The sequence below is a fragment of the Alexandromys fortis genome, unplaced genomic scaffold, assembly GCF_014885135.2.
Source record: "Alexandromys fortis isolate MF-2015 unplaced genomic scaffold, M_Fortis_MF-2015_v1.1 scaffold_24, whole genome shotgun sequence".
Taxonomy (NCBI): Eukaryota; Metazoa; Chordata; class Mammalia; order Rodentia; family Cricetidae; genus Alexandromys; species Alexandromys fortis.
Genome location: NW_026067906.1, coordinates 14,969,464 through 14,988,670, shown reverse-complemented (window position 1 = coordinate 14,988,670; position 19,207 = coordinate 14,969,464). Strand labels below are relative to the sequence as shown.

The 19,207-nt window shown below is 37.3% G+C and overlaps 1 protein-coding gene across 1 annotated transcript in view; it reads right to left on the bottom strand.

The window, feature by feature from the left end:
- Nucleotides 1–3,887: 3,887 nt before the first annotated feature.
- The window catches only part of Zfc3h1 (zinc finger C3H1-type containing), a 51,924-nt gene continuing 36,604 nt past the window's right edge, over nucleotides 3,888–19,207 (bottom strand). Inside the window, exons 23-35 of the mRNA XM_050135453.1 lie at nucleotides 17,816–18,004; nucleotides 16,843–17,080; nucleotides 14,937–15,042; nucleotides 14,663–14,861; nucleotides 13,564–13,658; nucleotides 9,067–9,177; nucleotides 8,703–8,807; nucleotides 8,413–8,578; nucleotides 7,367–7,467; nucleotides 5,897–5,998; nucleotides 5,217–5,256; nucleotides 4,896–4,958; nucleotides 3,888–4,767 (exon numbers count right to left, since the gene is read on the bottom strand). Coding sequence (XP_049991410.1) covers nucleotides 4,630–4,767; nucleotides 4,896–4,958; nucleotides 5,217–5,256; nucleotides 5,897–5,998; nucleotides 7,367–7,467; nucleotides 8,413–8,578; nucleotides 8,703–8,807; nucleotides 9,067–9,177; nucleotides 13,564–13,658; nucleotides 14,663–14,861; nucleotides 14,937–15,042; nucleotides 16,843–17,080; nucleotides 17,816–18,004 — 1,653 coding nt within the window. The 3' untranslated portion in view covers nucleotides 3,888–4,629. The remainder of the gene's footprint in view (nucleotides 4,768–4,895; nucleotides 4,959–5,216; nucleotides 5,257–5,896; nucleotides 5,999–7,366; nucleotides 7,468–8,412; nucleotides 8,579–8,702; nucleotides 8,808–9,066; nucleotides 9,178–13,563; nucleotides 13,659–14,662; nucleotides 14,862–14,936; nucleotides 15,043–16,842; nucleotides 17,081–17,815; nucleotides 18,005–19,207) is intronic.

The following is a 19,207-nucleotide window of genomic DNA, read 5'->3' as shown; positions in this document are numbered from 1 at the left end:
TCTATTTAGTTAAGTTTTGTTTTTGAAAAGGAGGAAACTATCTGACCCACCAGCACTCATGACATTCACATAACTGAGGGCCAGTTACATTGACCTCAGACAGTCCAAAACCTGTTTTGCTGGTGAAACCATTACAGCACATAGTCCAAGCTTGTGCCATTTTGTTCAATAGAATTACTTTATTTCTGGACTTTAGTTTCCAATTGATTAAAGGCATTTCTGATACTGAGCTAAAATGTCATTTGGAAAACTCATTTAAAAGTAATGAAAACAAATCTGGGTAGTTCATTCATATATATAATCATGGCTCTTAAGGCCTACTGGAAAACAACTATGTAGCTTCCAATGGACTGAAATAGTTCTTTGCATGAAATGCTGACGGTAGCATTTATTCAGGCATTATATAACAAATTGGGAGTGGAAGGAACAAAGCAAGTAGGAGCGTTTTCATTTTAACCATCCTTTCCCTACCAAGGTTCTGGTCAGTTCTGTGTGGACTTTCTAAGCACAAGGTACCTACCCTCAAAGAGGACACTTTCCTGAGGCATTCTCACACCTCCTTCCATGTTATGTGTAACAAGTTGAAAATGAATCTAAACAAAGTCAAAGAAGCTTTTCTAAGATGTTGCTTCCTTTTGAGATGGGTCTACGTGCCCCAGGATGGCCAGGAGCTCCCACCCTCCTGCCTCGTCCTCCTGATTGCAGTGTAGCACTAGATGGTTCCCGGGTAATTTTTCTTTTTCACTGTTTAACGTACATGTTTCTAAAGACATGCAAAGCCTCATACAACTCAGATTTTAATGGCACAGTATATCCCGAAGTAACAATGGCTTTCATTATTCCTCCTTCATGAGATGTAATAAATGACTTCCACCCAGGAAGCCTCTCCCAAGTAAAGTTCAGAGCTGCTCCGGGACGTTTCCTTGGTATATTCTTTTCTGTACTCACTTGTGAATTTAGCCCACAGCATAAAGAGATTCTGGAAAGCAAATATGCCCAACTCTGTTCTGAAAAGACTCTGAAAAAGGTCTTGTGGCATCCCTCTTGTGTGGGTCATGAAATGAAAGTATAGACACATCTATTTTCCTATCCAAGAAAGACAGAGGCTGCACCTAGATAAAAGCACTCCATCCAGCTCAAAGAGGTCAAAAAGGCGAAAGTCTTTCCACACTCACCGCAGACACCTTAGCGGAGCAGTGCACAAAGGCACTAACCATGGCTACGGAGAGTTGTGTGTGAGGGGAAAGAGGGCAAGGTGAGCTGCCAACCCTCGGCTGCTCAGGGCCCCTCTCCTAGTGAAATGCACACTGAAGAAGGCTTGCAGAGAGGAGAGGGGAGGGAAGGAAGAAAAGTTAGCAAAGGAAAGAGAGGGAGAGAGACAAAGAAAGAGAGGAAAGGAATTTAGTTACTCATAGGCATAACTCTCAAACAGTAAAGGTGACTAAATGCATAGCTTGCCATTTTCCCCCTCACATTTTGTTAACACACAAATATGGCCCTGCTTTGTATTCCACCTCCATGTTCCTACCTTTTCAAAACCCTAAATAAATATTTGAACTCTAATCTCCAATAAAGTCCCTCTGTATGTGTTGTCAGTCTCAATCACCTTTTGCTTGTCTGCAGAGCGCCTCTAACTCTTAGATGTTGCACCTGGAGATTCTTGCTTACTTTATGATGTGGGTTTATATGCCCTTTCATTGAAAGCAAACCGCCCTAGATAATCCAGTGAGAAAAATGTTACAAGGTCCACTTTCCGTTAAAAGACAAATAAAAATATTAAGCTGTTCTCTAAAATGAGGAAAAACATAAAAATTCAAGGTAATCTACTATTGCCTTTCTTGGATCACAGATAAGTCCCACAACACAAAATGCCCCTTTGTGTCTTTCTCCAGACAACTCAGAGGATGCAGGAGAATGCAGTTCTTGCTGATTCTATCTGTCTAATGATTTGATCACAGAACATGTGATCTATTTCAATTTTAACTTCAAATTTTATTTAGCTATTGCTAAAAGCATTTCATTTTTGAAAAAGTAACTGAATATTGAAAGAATAGGAATCTTATCCTTAAGAAGAATTTGCTATTTGTGCTAACCTGAGTTTGTGGATGGCAGGAAAAGGCCAACATAAGAGATGGTGTCATCAGTAGGGGCAGGGAGCACACATCTGCAACCACAGCACCTGGAAGCAGAGATGGAAAAACTGCCACCAGTGTGCGGCTAGCCTAGTTGTATACAGTGATTTCCAGGCCAGCCTGGGCCACACAGTGACACTATGTCTTTAAAAGCTGGGGGGAAAAGAGGCAATATTAGATGCCTTTATGGTTTAGCAATTTGGCAACTGATTAAAAAAAAAAAAGAACCAAATATTCCCATATGGTATTTGAATGGTAAGCCCTGAGGTTGCTACAATGTACATACATGTACATCCTTCATAGATGGTATCCACAATTTCATGTACAGCATAAGTAGAGCTCTGCATGCAACAATTCAAAAGGACATGAGTATGTGTGTGTATGCAGAAAATAGGTATTGTGGATAGAACCACTAACACACATACAACCAAAATTAAAACAAACAGACAACAAAAGCCACAAAAATAAAGGAGCTGGAAAGATTGGTTAGCAATTAAAAGCCCTGGCTGCTCTTAACGGGTACCTGTATTTGGTTCCACTCATAACCATCCATATCTCCAGTTCCACATCCTCTTCTAGACCGAGGGCACTGCATGCGCACTGTGCACAGACATATGTGGGCAAACACATAAAATAAAACTAAGGGGAAAAAATATAGCTTAAAACTTGGCCTTTCTAAAAACTTGAGATGGTTCAGTTACAACTGTTAAATTATTAAGAAAACAGATGGGAAAAACTATGTATGATGGTGGAGAAGGGTGCATACTTCTGCATGTATGTAGAACAAAAAGACAATTTGTGTACTTGTGTGCTTGATTCTCTCCTTCCACCTTTTCATGGGTCCTGGGAATTAAACTCAGGTTGTTAGCTTCGCTCAGGCTCCAATTTACCTGAAGAAATTCTGATGAAAAATAATTTGCTAAGCATGTAACCATAATTTTCAATTAACTAGGGCAATAAATATTTAAATACATACAGTAGAAAGAAGGGTACTCCTTTAGGATTTCTATCTTCCGACCAAATTTCTTTGGTTTTAGAAACAAAAACAAAAGCTGCTGTTTTGCTTTTTGGTTAAATGAAAGACACTAGACAAATGGGTTCCAGTCCTGACCTAGGCAAACAGCATTAGTTAGCAAAGTATGTGTCATCTTGTAGGCACACAGTGATTCTTCAAAATACAGGTTTTATTTTGAGTAATCATGACACAAACATAAGGCTGTATCAATCTGCCTGTCATGTAGGAAGTTCTACTCTGTCTCCCACAGTGGGCTGCACACAGCTGGCTCTGAGGCCACATTTAAAGTGCTGTGCTGGTCAGAGCTATTCTGGCAAAGCACAAACAACTCAGAAAGCCAAACCAAAAGTTGGTTCTCTTTACAATGGCATATTCGACAGAAGCAAGCAGCTTTCTAGGTAGCTAACTCAAACGACAACTAAGTTTTTGAGACCACAGAGATTAATGGTAGTACAAACCTATCTGTTCCCTGCTCTCAAGACAGAACACTTGTCTTCACTAATTAAAAAGCCACTCTCGTCTTGTTTTGTTTCACTGTTGTTCTAAATGGGAAAGGAACTAGAGAGGAAGAAAGTGATGTCATGGGAAACAACCCTATCTCCTACTTCAACCTTTTCCCACCAGAGTGAGAAGTGAATAAAGACAGCAACATGTTTAAAAAGTTAACTTATATTAAAATAGTTTGTATGTAAACAATTTAATACTACAGAGTAGTATTTCAATACAAAGCAGTTCAAATATTAACTTCTTTAAACTGTTAAACTTTATTATAAATTAATTTCTTTACAAAAAAATTGCACATAATATTTGACCACTCTTAGGTTCTGATGCATGGCATTTGCAATCGTTTCTTTAAATCTTCAAGTTAAACAGTTTCGGCAAGGAGTCCAGAGCGTAGGAAGGGCAATGAACAACCCTGCTAGAACACTCAAGTGCAACTAGCAGACTTGGGGTCATGGCAGTACACTTTCCTTAAGATAGACTGCTTACGTTTGAAACCCTGAAATGAAGAATCTCAGAGATTTTAAGAGGAGGAACTAAAAGGGACTGCCTGCTTCTTTACTGTAAACACGGCCCTGGAAACTAAATCCCAAACAAGAATCTCTCAGGCATCAGAGAGTGTCAAGTGGACCAGGAATAGCACAACATAAAGGTAGGGAAAGTAAAAAACAAAACCAAAAACAAAGTAAAATAAAAATAAACGTCAGTCATTTTGAGGAGCTATACTTACGTACATGATGTTAGAGAATCTGGCAGGGCCTAGAAGCAGGCCAAACAGGAAGTTCATTTATCCATTCCAAGAGTGTCATTCATGTTCATTGCTTCCGGTTTTAAAAATAGGATATTGTAGGGAACTTGATATGATCAAGAATGCTCGTCTGCCTTACACAGACCTTAGCCAGGGATCAGCCTAATCTTGAAGAATCATTCGAATAATTTTGGCAATTATTATAAGGGCTTAGAACTGACTGCACCCAGTGTTCAGTGATTCTTGCTTTCTGTTTTGTTACTGTTTAAATTTAAGAGCTCATTTAGGCTGACTCCAATCTCTTGGCACTTGGAAACTAGTTTTCTCAGGTTATCAGTTTTACCTCCTTCTGATGCTTCAAACAAGAGTTGCTGTAAAAGACAGGGAAGCGGAGAAGTAAGAGACAGCTAGGGTTGAGCATTTACCACATCAATGGATATGGCACATGCAGAAAATTTATAGGAAAACGTCAAGATAAAATAAAAGATAAAAGCATTACATCTTTCCACAGTGACGCACAAAGAGGTAACTTCTGCAAGGCTCTCTGATATAAACGGTGGACCTATAAGATAGACAGACACACTGTCATCAGAAACACCATGGACAACACCTTCACAATCCTGTCCACTTCAAGGCAGAACTTTACAGTATACTAACATTCAAGTCAAAAATGCTTGTCTTGGGCTTTAGAGATTCCAAGTAGAGTTCTGAGAATGCTAACTTCTATCTTTAATCCTTTTAAAGCGAAAGGCCGAAAAAGGGCAGAATAGCTAAATGGAAAAACGTGGTCCGTCTGATAATTCAGTAACAGATGGCTTACCTCTCTTTGTCCCTTTAGAACAATCTCAGCAGCAATGGCTCTAAGGGAAAAAAGGAATATAGAAAAGGGGGAAAAATTTATATATCTTCAAACAAAGTGAGACACCACCACTGGCAGAACACTGATTGTGGTAATCTGAGTACAAAACTTCCTGAAAGTAACACGCTAAACTTCCAAGGAGTGTAACCTATAGTGAAAAGAAAAATTCAACAAGTTTTATCAACTTTACGAGAATAAAACAGACCAGTGTTTTTGAACATGAATAAGATTCATGGGGGGGGGGGGGAAAAAGAATAAATACAACTCAAAACTAGTTAAGATTAAAATAAAAAAAACTGGCATTAACACCTTTAAAATAAGAAAGAAACCAGACTATAACAGGGAAAACCCTACAATTTAAAGATGTCCTAAAGTGTCTAATACTGTATTATTAGATATCTAAATGTTTTCCCTCATTAAAGTGATGTCCTTATTATTACTTTTTTTAAGATTGTAGAGGCAGCTATTAGTAAGAATTTTACTCACTTAGGTATTAAAACTATAGCAAGTGCCCCAAACAACTCTATATTAGGCCTGCCTACGGGATGGGAGAAAAGATGCTATTTCAGATTTACCTGTCTGGAGCAACCCTTACAAATAAAAACATAGCTATAAAAACATGTACATGATTGTTGCATTACATTTTCCAGGTGGCCAGGCATGTTGGGATATTATATGTAAACATCTTGGCTTGAAGTTTCAGAATCTGAACATTGCTTTCTTCCCATTCGTGCTGAAGCAGCCTGTAAAGTACATTCAGGAAAATGAACAAAGCATTCAACGTATAGGGCACCCCAAATACGCTCTATGACAGAATACACGACAAGGTACAAACATTGGTCAATGAAATCCTATTAGGGACATTCAGCAGATATTTATAGAATATCTCTTATGACAACTGTCCCAGGATCAGAATGTGCTAACTACTGTTACGGTTATCTTCAATAACAAAAGGCTCATGTACTCCTGCAGAAAACAAAAGCAATCTCATTATATAACCTTCAACTCAATAACTAATGCAATTTTTAAAATTATTTTTCCTTCATAGAGCAAATAGCATATTTAATATTGAATATTTCTGGAACTAAAATGGAAATATAATGGCTAAGAGTTAAGTTCTTATTCTCATGGCAGGGGGAGTAACAGGGATAACCACAGGAAGAATGCACCAAAACAAAGACTGTGGTTTACCTGCAACTAAACTCCTATGTTCTAAAATGCTTTAAACTCCTATGTTCTAAAATGCTTATCGTAATAGACACTAAATACAAACAGAACCAAAATACAATCATATTTTCTGCTTCACATGCTTAGCAAAGATAATTTTCTTATTTAAATTTCCACAATTGGCTTCTGAAGATTAACATGGATGCTATGAAATTTAATTATTAGCCATGAACAATATGGCTAATTTTCTTAAAAACTTGACTCATATGTGTGTGCGTACACGCGCATATGTGTATATGTATATGTATTGCATGCATCACAGTATGGAGAACATACTTTAAAACACAAGAGAATATCCAAACAGCATTTTAGGTATCTTATAAACTGTAGAAGCAGCTATATGGTAAGTCACAGTCAAGCAGAGATGACGGTACCAGTGGATGCCTAAGCAAGGACAGGTTAAGTACTCCATAAAAATTACAAGCTTGTTTTTGAAAGTAAACTCAAGGTTTACCCTGACAGAACAACCACAACGTGTTCTGAAATTCTCTGACTCTAACAGAGCGTAGGAAAACCCAGGGCAGTGTTTGAATACAGTTTGAAAGCTTAAGTTTAGGAATCTTGATTTTATGTCGCCAATCTATGAGATTCCATTACCTGCTAAGTATTTGAATAACTGCCATGAAAATCTCTTCATATTCCCCCTACCACGTAAAACAGGCCTACTGCTTTAAAAATGCATATTCTAATGCTATAGTTCTCTGAAATGACCAGATTTTTCACATTGGCTTTTGTATGAATAACTAAATATGATTTAACAATTCTGAGATAAAGTAGTATGTGTCCATGAGGAAAGGGGAGAACCACATAGTCTATCAAGTTTTCAAGAATAATTTCATATGAAGGGCCTATACTTCTGAGCTGAGAACCAAAATTTTTCTTACCTCAGTGCAAGTCGAGAATTAGTTGGCATAACAGAGCAAAAGCGTTCCAAGGTTTTGGAATGCTGAGTCTTTGGAACACAGCTCAAATAAAAGAAAATAACCTGTGAAGGTTGAGGGAGGGAATGAGTATGCAACTACAAAGCAGAATCTAGTTAGTGTATGTATTTTAATGAAAAAGTCATTAAGACACAAATGTACAAATTATAATGTGTAATTAATTACCATTAATTATACTAGCCACTTTCATAACTACATATTAGACTCTGGTCTATGAGCGCAACAGACAGAGCACTGACAGGAAGCCAGGAGTCTGAGTTTTCTGTCCTGAGTCTACCTTTACTTGCTGTACTGCTGGGCAAGTGAAGAGGGCTAATTGTACTTGCCACGTGTTGCTCCTGGAATCCTGTGAGAAAACATGACTTACTGTCCATGTACTGTTTATAGTCTCTGGGATAAAGAATGGCACAGAAGCACAACATACAGTAACTGGTTATCCTGATTAGCGCAGAACAAACCTAGGGGTGAGATGGGGTGAGAGTATCTAAGTCTACCGTGAGCTTTGGTAAGTAGGAGCTTTGGAGTGCATTATATGTTGACTGAAATGCGACTGAAAGAGAAAAAAGCACTTTGTTTCATTACCTATAACATACCATTGTGAGTGCATCATGAATCAGGTTTCACTATTATAAATGTAAACAACACCTCATTCCTATAAAAGACCCTTTGTGAATGTATCGTTAATCAGACTTTACTATTATAAATGTAAACAGCTCCTCATTTTCAGCTTTGTTATGCCCTGTAGCTGCATTTGCTTGACAGAACTTAGCAAACAGATCAGCTACAATGGATACACTGATGCTATGGGGCCTAACAGGGCACCTTTTCTAGGACTTGGAAGCAAAAAGAACTGAAGACAGGAATGACAGCGAATGTTAGGACAGTGGTCCCAGGAAAAGCTCTTGATATAAAGCAGCAGTTCTGCTTTGCTGTTATTACTCAATTTTCTGTTATATACAAACATCTAAAGGAAAAAATTAAGTTCTTACCCGATTATGAAATTCATAGTTGGACCAGTAATCAGCACTGCTAAAAGGGATGGGGTATCGGGCAGGGACAGTAACCAAACATCTATTCACTAAGTCAGTAAAAAATTTGAATTCTTGGACTTTGTTTCTGGATCCAGCAGCTCTATTATTGGCAAAGACAAGATAACTGCCAAAAGAAAAACATTTTACTTTAGAATAATTAAGCCAGTAACTCACCAAAAAGCTGATCACCCTTTTCCCCACCATAGGATTATTCTAAAAATCCCATCCATAAAAAGGACTAAACTTACTCCATCCAAATCTTCTGCACTATATCAGACCTCATGGCCACCCCCAATGCTGCCTCATATGCTTCTACTGTCTCCTTAATACTTGATTGAAGAGGATGACAAAGGCTGTTTAAGGAATGAAGAAAAATGTTTACAGTTTGATTTTGTTAGGTTACAGAATGACAATGTACACTTAAACACCACAGATAATATTACAGTAAAGTCTACTTGCTTTTGTCTTGTAAATAACCAGCCTTGGCATCTCTTTAAATTTGCTTCAGTGAGGCAGGCTTTTAATGCACAATAACTCAGTAATCAACATCAGCTACAAATACAAGATAGGCTTAACATGTAATGTTCCTCTCCACAGTAGGTAATGTCTCACCAGTAAATCAGCCACAAATAAGGAACTTGGTTGTTAAATATATCATCATCAAAATTCCCTTTACATAAACAGGCTGGAATGTCAAGTGGTCCTGGGATATTTAAGAGATATCTGAAAGAAGAAAATCCCAACATTGTATGAAACTATGCCTAGGCACACATGGGTTAAAATACTAACACAGATAATCTTTGATCTCAACTTAATTGAAATATTTCTACAAAATATGAACTTTTCTAAAATTATACTTACTGAAAATTTTACTTTTATACCAATATGAACTAACTCTCCCAAATAAATTTGTAATTCTATCCCCAAAACTTAAAAAAATCATCTAATTAAACCAAATTAAAAATAAAGACCAAATCAGATTACTAAGTATCTGAAATCTCCACAAAATCTGTACATTCTTCTAGGGGGGGAAAGTGCTTACAAAACCTGCTATCTCAATCTTCCGTGCACACATGTGCGTGCGCATACACACACACACACACACACACACACACACACACACACGTGCGCGCAAGCACACAACACAGAAGTTTAGTTCAGATATAACAAACAAAATATTGCGTAAAAGCATTTATCAGAAAGAGGCATCATCAAACAAAGCAGAGAATGCTCTGGATTCTATCACCCCCTTTCAAAAAAAAGAAAAAGACTACTAAAAGGTTCTTAGACACTCAAATAAGAAGTCTATTTATTTGACTTCCACTACTTCAGTTTCCCTTCCAATGAATCTGAACCTCTTTATGTGTAACTCCAGAGTCTCAGAGTCATCTAATCTTGAAATGGCAATCTAGTATAATCACTGACATTAGATTAGAAAAGGACTGCACAGGAAAAAGTATTAAAGGGCTGGCCCAGCCTGTGGGAAGGCAGCAACACAGGACATCTGAAGTGCGGGCATCCCAACTATCACAGCTAGCTCCATTACCCTGAGTTACCCACTAGATTTCCAAGGATTTTAGAATCCCCTGTTGACATTAAATCTAAAAGACATAGGGCTGGAGAGATGGCTCAGAGGTTAAGGACACTGACTGTTCTTCCTGAGGTCCTGAGTTCAATTCCCAGCAACCACATGGTGGCTCACAACCATCTACAATGAGATATGGTGTCCTCTTCTGACATGGAGGCGGAACACTGTATTGTATATGTCACTGTATTGTATATGTAATAAATAAAATCTTAAAAAAGAAAATCTAAAAGACATAAAACTGTATAATCTCTAGGGTAACTTCCTCAAAGTGAATGAAAACACCAACTTAACTTTCTAAATTTATTTGAAACAATGAAATACTTCTTACTGTTTGTCATCTTTTATACTAAATGTTATAGAGAAAAGGTTGATCAGGGCTGGAGAGATGGCTCAGTGGTTAGGAGCACTGACTGCTCTTCCAGAGGTCCTGAGTTCAATTCCCAGCAACCATATGGTGGCTCACAACCATCTGTAATGAGATCTAGCCCTTCTCTGGTGTATGGGCATACATGGAGGGAGAATGTTGTATACATAATAAATACAACCTTTAAAAAAAGAAAAAGTTCACCAAATTTACTTTCAGGTACGTATTACAGCACATATTTTACTTTATAATTTCTGCCATAAAATTATATCTTGAAGCCAGGTGGTGGCGCATGCCTTCAATCCTAGCACTTGGAAGGAAGAGGCATGTGGATCTCTGTGAGTTCGAGGCCAGCCTGGCCTACAGAGTGAGTTCCAGGACAGCCAGAGATGTGCAAAGAAACCCTGTCTCAAAAAACAACAGCAACAAAAAAAGGGGGCAGGAGATTATATCATGAACACTGATTTCTACTAATTAAATGATTATAATGTAGAATTAAAAACATATATAAACATAAAGTTTATATATATAAAAATAGCAGTGCCAAACATTACATCATTTATTGACATTCTTCTAATATTTAACTCAAAAAAATAAACAATTTCTTTTCTCACTATGTAGCCCAGGCTGGTCTTAAACTTACATCCTCCACCTCACAAGTGCTTGGATCACAGGAGTGTGCCACCATGCCTGGCTAACAAGAACTTTGAAAAATGCAGATGTCTTTTCTTAGTTCTTGGTGATATATGATTATTTCACAAAAGAATTTAATAAAGCAAGATGTCTCAGTAAAAAACAGTAAGATGATTTAGAGCCAATCTAGCTCCAAATTTTTATTGCTACTGTTTTTTTATTGTGCTCAATTAAGCTAGCCTCAAGTAGATCTAAAGACCTTTGATTAGTTACCAAGGCAAAATCTGGCATCATTCCCTTTTAAGCTAAACTAATTACCTCCATGCCCAAGGGAAAACCAGAACACAAGTCTATAAAGGGTTTTGTTTGGCCCTGAATTAGTCTTTTGCCAAAGTTTGAAAACAAACCAATTTAATTAAAAAAAATAAAAAAATAAAACTGGGTATGGAAGAGGGAACCAAACTGAATTCTTTGTATTTTTCTTTTATTAATTCATATTTAAAACTGTTTTTGCTGTAACTATATTTAAAATATTAATGTGTATATACCAAAGAATTTGTTTCGTTTTCATTGTTGCTTTGGTTTTTTTGAGACAGGGTTTCTCAGTGTAGCCTTGGCTGTTCTGGAACTCACTCACTCTGTAGACCAGTGTAGGCAGTTACAGTTCTTACGAATTTTGTTGCAAGGCATATTAGGTTCAAAACTTTAAACTCTTCAGGAGAGGACAGCTAATGGAGTAATCTCTATAAATTTGCCCATTATTTATGGACTTGACATTTAAAACAGATTTACTTGATAATTGTTCTTGTATGTAGTTTCATTTTTGTTAAAGTTATTGCCTTTCCTTTCTATTTGGACAATACTTGATAATAATTCTTATTGTTACATAATTTTACTATGCTACAGTTAGAACCTTTCCTTCTTAAAGAAAAAAGGGGAGATGTTATGGGAATTGTTACCTGTCCGACATCCAATTGAAAAGAGCGCTTTAGTCTAAGAGGTGGGCTTTACACTAGGACAGACGTGACAGGGAGAAAGGGTATCTCCTTCCACTGAGGTGTGAGCGACCATGGGTGTTAGCAGTGGCTTGTGATTCAGCTCAGATTCCCCTTTTGTTCTCTGGGATTTGTGCATGGATTTTGTTTGTTAACAAGTGGTAAAGAAATCGTTTACAGACCAGGCTGGCCTCAGACTCAGAGATCTACCTGCCTCTGCCTCTGGTGCTGGGATTAAAAAGTGTGTGCCAAGCTAAAGAATTTTTTAGAAGATGCCAAAATTAGGAAAATTAACTGACAAGATGTAAAGGTTCAAATTTACAAAGAAAAAAATCTGAGCTAAACAGACTAATTTTTTCTTTTTTTTAATCAGAGTCATTGGGAGATAGTTGGACAGAGAACTTAGGTTTTAAAATCACTGGCTGCTCTCCCAAAGAACTTGGGAGAACAATTCCCAATATCCAGGGCTCTGGATTTTATTAGCCAATTTGGCAGCTCACAACCATCTGGAATTATAGTTCCAGAGCATCCAAAGCCCTCTTTCTGGCCTCCTCAGGTTCTAGGCACACACCTGGTGTATAGCCATATAAACAGGCAAAACCCAAAAAGCCTGGGTTAGTTAAAACCAAATGTGATTGACATTATAGGTTGTTTATTGTAACTGGTAGACTGGGGAAGGAAAGGTGGAGGTAATATCTAAAAAGGAATTTGCACATATTATTTGACTTGCTAACACAAAAACAAGGCTTGATTTTCGCTCATCAGTATTTTCTATAAGGATTCTTATAGGAGCTGGAGAGATGGCTCAGTGTTAAGAGCGAGTGCTGGCTGCTCTTACAGCTCTGGGGAGACCCAATACCTCCTTTTTGACACCTTGAGTATTGCATTTACACACGCACGCACACACACACACACACACACACAGACACAATTTATAACTTTTTAAATCTTAAAAGAAAACAAATTAAGGCTATATTTTACATAGGTGTCCCTTGCAGTCAAACACAGTAACAGAATATCATAAACAGTTTCTTTTTGATTATGTTTTTCCTCACAGTCAGCAAACTTTATTTTTATAAACAAACTTTACTGGAACACGCCCATTCATTTACATATTGTTTGAGGGCTCTTTGTTTTTTCTTTTTTACTACATTACAGATGCATTTGAAGTAATAAAATGTCCTGCAAACCTGAAGTATTTTCTGGCTCAAAGAAACAAAACACTACTGGTCCCCTACAGAGAAATGAAGAGGAAGAAAAGCTTAAAATCTTCCACAAGATCATTTTTTATGACCTGATGTATCTTTTAATGTTGGGACAGAGCTCCCAGCAGAGCAAGGGTAGTAGATACAGAGCTACTGAGAAACCCACAGGTGAGGAAAAAAATCCTCTAAAGCTGTTCACAAAACATTTCAGAGGCTGGAGAAGGTAATGTGTTAAACTAAGAGTTTTGTTGTTTGTTTTTTGAGACAGGGTTTCTCATTGACCTATAGTCTCTCACACAACAAATCAAAATTTACACAACTCACCGGAATAAGTCCACGTTACTATACTTCTCAAACCCAGGTTTAAAGAAGGATGCAATAAATTGTCGCAAAAATGGAAGAAGATTATCACCTTGGTTCTATTTAAAAAAAAAAAAAGGAGTGACACATATCAGGTTTATAATAATCAATAAAAATGTTTGAAAGTTTTGTTTTTTTCTAAAAAAAAAATCAGGATGAGACTATATTTCTTGGGCAGATGGGGACAAAATGAGTAAGTTTAAGACACCATCTTCACTTGTGATGATTGGTTCTAAATGTCAGCTTCAGACAATCTAAAACCCCCGAGGAAGAGAGTCTAAGTGGGACCGCCTAGATGGCTGACCTGAAGGGAAGAGTCTCTCAGGGGGGACTGTCTAGATGGCTGATCTGTGGGGAAGAGTCTCAGTGGGACTGTCTAGATGACTGACCTGTGGGGAAGAGAGTCTCAGTGCAACTGTCTAGATGGCTGATTTGTGAAAAAGAGACTCTCAGGGGGACGATCTGTGGAGAAGAGTCTCAGGGGAACTACTTAGATTGGTTGACATGTGGGAATTCACTATGGATGGTACCATTCCCAAGCAGAGGGGACCAGAACTAGCAAGTGTGCACAAGCGAGCGCTAACAAGCACACATTCGCACACCCTTCTCTGCTCCTGACTGTGACTGGATGACTGGCTGCTTGACACTCCAGGTGCTGAAGTAACCCCGGGAACCATGAGCCCTGTTTTCCCTTAAGCTGCTTGCCAGGTTGCTTTTTGTTTTTTCTTTTTTAATCACCGCAACAGAAATGAACTTGAAACAACTGTGAATTAAAATCAACTAATCATTAAACAGTGTGTCTAATATTATCCCCAGGTCCCATTCACCTGCTAAGATCTTAAGCAGCTATCACATATCCCACTGGCAAGGACACTTGGGGATAAACATGAGTAACAGTTTGTGTTCTTGATGAGTTCAGAGACAATGGTAAAACTGCAGCAAAACCAGGAAAATCTAGCTTAACCTACAGAGGGCAGAAGGACCAAGAAGGATATACTTCCAAGAGAAGTCAGTGATAAAGGAATAAAAATAAAAAACCATCACATTTAAGAATTATTTTTACCTGCAAGATGAAAAATTTGCACAGATGATAAAAAATTTCTGCATTCTGAGAATTCTTTTCAAATGCGGTGAGCCACACCATCCTGGCTTTGTCATACTCATCTGTTTTCAAATACAAAGCAGCCAGGGTCTCCAGTAACTGGCAGTTTGCGGGACACGACTCCAGTAAGCTTTGGCACAGCTCTGCTGCCGCCTCATACCTTAAGAAAAGAAAGATGGCTGAACACCTGCGCAAAGATGACCTTCAATAGAGTTGTTTATTAATGCAGCCTTACCTCTCTAGGAGCTGGTGCAGAGCAATCATGTTTGTGTACAGTGGAAGGCAGACCTCTACTCTTTCCCCACTGGAAAGGCTCTCATCTGTACAAGCTTTCACCGCATCTACCACAAAACGTCACAACGTGAACCAAACAACCACTCGTTGACTATGCTGTAAAAACTCTAAGAGTTCAAGAGAAAAGAAAACCCTAGCCTTTACTCGCCCATCATCCTTTTCATCTTCACTTAATCCTGATATTCACCCAAATAAGAAGCTTCAGGTATCACCAAACTTCTAACCTTTTATATATCACCTTACTTTATATTAAGAGTAAAACTGTCTCATACGAGAGCCCTATTTTTACTTAGTGTCTGCAATTATCTTAAATTCCTCAAAACCTATTCCAAAAATAAAACCACAAAATTATCTCTCTCTCTCTCTTTTTTTTTTGTTTGTTTGTTTGTTTGTTTTCGGAGACACGGTTTCTCTGTAGCTTTGGAGCTTGTTGTAGACCAGGCTGGCCTCAAACTCACAGAGATCCACCTGCCTCTGCCTCCAATCTTTCTCTGATCACTTGACTGGCAACTTCCTTTGCTGTTTCATAGCTACTTCAATGTCTTCCCTAAATTAGATCTTTCCCTCATTTTTTAATGTTCCTTTGCATAACACAAGCACATGGCAAAGCACTCCTGTGGAGGTCAGAGGACTAGTTGCAAAAATTCAGTCTCTCCTCCCATCATGTGTGCTCTGGGAATGGATTATCGGCATCAGTCTTAGACACAAGTGCCTTTATCCATAGCCATCTCACTGGCTTTTTCTTATACCTCAGTCACAGAAATCTCATTCTGGTTTGTTTTCCTATATATAGTAAAATTTCAACCATTCTCTCCTTAAAGAATCTCTTATCAGTCAATTCTATAACCCTTTAAAAGGTCTTAAAATCTTTTCGTTGTCCAGCAAAATTCTTTTATAAGGACTCTCCTTCAAATTTCTCTTTAAATTCACTACATAAACTCTTATTAGCTTGCTTTTCATTTCCCTAGCTCCTCTAACAGGAATGACCCGTCTTTCCTTTCTCTACTGGGTTATTCAACAAGGATTTACTAAGCACTTAGTCAATTATAAGAATCCATCTAAAGAGCTCAAGAAATACAGAGAAATAAGCACAGGTTGAGTCTTTGAGACAGACCCATCGGGCACATCACAGTCCTGCTTCAAAGCTCAGTTCCAACTCTCAGACACTTTCCTCGAGTCTGTAAGCCTACAATAATCTCTCATTTTTGAGGGCAGGACTTGCACCAAATAATTCTTTCTTCTGTAGCATACAATTTACACTACAATGCTAATACATTAAATATGGCTTTATATACTTAATGTCAACACATAGATCTGACAATGATTATATACACTTCATACTTATTTTTAAGGAGGAACAGGTTTTAAACTTTAATATATGTTCACTGGCAGATTCAAGTTTAGAATATAATAGTCATAAAACTCACTGATGGAGAAAATATTAACTAGATTAAAAAAAATAGTCTTGAAGCTTCCACCTTAAAGGACTGCCAAAACAAAAATGAAATAAATAAGAAAATCTAGTTTTCCAGTCCAATTCTATAACTCCTCTATGACAGTTATACTATCAGGAAGTGCCTACATTTAGATGCACTTGTATTTATTAACAACACATTTATCTGATATTCTTTGCCATAATTAAATAAAACCATAACGTTAACTTTTTATTTTCATAGAGTAATGACTATCTTAATTTAGTAATATTAAAAATATTCAGATAATAAACTGTAACTACTATTTAAATTATTCTATTTTATGTAGAATCATAATGAATAAATGACTGATGTGCTAAACATTGGTTTTGTAACTTGTAATGGTTGGTGTTATAATTTATAAATATCACTTACCTTCAAAAACTGCTAATAATAAGTCAGGATTAGTCTTTACATCTTGAACCCCTTGCCATGGCATTACAAATGGCTCTGTGTTAACAATTCTTGAAGGATTGTCATTGGATGGATCATAAAGTTTTGAAGGGAGACTATTAAATTCAATAAGATGTATGTAGGCCAGCCACGCCAGACAGCGATCATCTGTCTTAAGGTACTCAGCTACAATTGCATCATTAGCCAATTTTAATGCATTCTAGGGAAAATAAAAATAATTTGAAAGTGATTTTAAAAATACGTTCCTATCCACAATAAGATTCAAATCTAAAGAATAAAACTGTTATATTTTAAGTGATTCTTAAATATATAAGTTAAAAAAAAATCTTTTTCTTTTTTTTTTGGTTGCCTTTTTTCCCCCTGTGATAGGGTTTCTCTGGGTAACTCTGGCTGTGCTAAAGCTTACTCTGTAGACCAGATTAGCTTCAAACTCACAAAGATCCCCCTGCCTCTGCCTCCTGAGTGCTGGGATTAAAGGTGTGTGCTAGCACCACCCAGCTTGTAAATGAAAATTCTTATAGAGATTAACACAGATTATATATACTACCTTAGTTTATGATGTACTAGTGAAATAGGATGAAAAGTATTACGTTTCCTTACACTTAAAATCTAATAAGTAAAAGACAAAACAAAACACAGTGAAAAAACACACACCCAAGTCCAAATCAATACAGGTGATTTTCTTTATCCTTTCAGGTTGTATTTTAAGGTTTAGTTATTGAGTACCTAAACCAATCTTCCCATGTTTCCTTGTAAGAACTCTAAAAAAGACAGTGTGCCAACCAAACAAAAGTAGAATGCCATTACAACTTACATGCACCTAACAAAACAGGGATTCAATCCCAAACCTGGCCTTACAATCCAGCAATGTTTCTCACATCTTAGACCAGTACACACACTTTCCACAAAGTTAAACACTAAAATACATGTTTACCTGTAAAATTGCAAGTGCGCTTTGACACCTCCCAGTGAATATGTGCAGTTGAACTCTAAACAAAAGAGCCTCTAAAAGCTGAAACGACAGAATATCTGATATTTCCCGCTTGGCCGCTCCCATCAGAAATTGTACCATCCTCTCACATACGTAATCCTTTTCTTCAAAGGTGCTTTCTAGGTGTAGAAACTGATCCAAAGAGTTTCAAATAATTAATCTTGCTATACAGAATAAACACGTTAATTTTTGTCTTTCAATTAAGACACTGACTGCTTCAACAGATGTACAATTTATAAAGAGTAACTATAAGAATGTATAACTCTACTTTCCAGTGTAATATCCTAATCTGTCCTTCTTTCACAAAAATCATATATATAACTAAATCAATAAGATGCACTATCCAGATCATCCCTGAGAGGAATTCACTGCATCTGAGTCAACACACAGTGACAAGACCACGATACATACACAAAGCTTACATTTATGATCATACAGTCTGTGCTGCATATGGAGGTGACTATTTATATCAGAAGAATAGCATCTGTGGGCTGGAGACACCTCAGTTAAGAGCTGCTGCAGAGGTCTGAGGTTCAATTCCCACCACCCACATATGGCTCACAATGATCTGTAATAGACCCAGGGGTTCCACATCCTCTAACACCCACGTCAACAGACACACAAGTGGTACACAGACATACATGCAGGCAAAGCACTCATACACACAAAATATAAAAAAATTTAAAAAGAGCATCTGTATTAGAAATGCACATCACATTAAAGATCAAGCAAATTTAAGAAAAATATGTATCTTTTTAATATTCTTTCCTTGGAAAATCTTGTGATTATCAACAGCAACAACTTCAGTATAAGCCTCCAGATTCTAAACAAATAAAGCCTTTGCTATTCAAGTCTACTCAGCATCTCAACTCAAAAAGGACAAGATATAGTAATCAGTTCATTTATTAAGAAGTATTGTGCTATCCAAATTCATGTTCACAAAATAAATGACAAACATGAGGCCTGTTGGCACAGAATTGCCACAAAGCTGAGGAAGGAGCACTATTTTAACTTGAGTTTGAGCCAAGCTAACCAACATAGGAAATTCAGTATCAAAGGAAAAAAACAAAGTAACGTTGATAAATTTGTCTCTGGCACTGGGATGTGACTCGGTGGTGTTATGGGTGCTTACCGTTTACAAGGGTCTGGTCTAAGTCTCAGCTGACTTAGAAACAAAGAACATATTCCTCTAGAAATTGATCAAATTTAATGGTTCCTGAGTTCAGTGGACAAAAGTTATTCCTGAGTTCAGATATTAACAAACATGAATCCTTTTCACAAATGGACCAATTATCATTTTAGGTTTAGATAAGAAAAAAAATCTCTCAAAGAAAG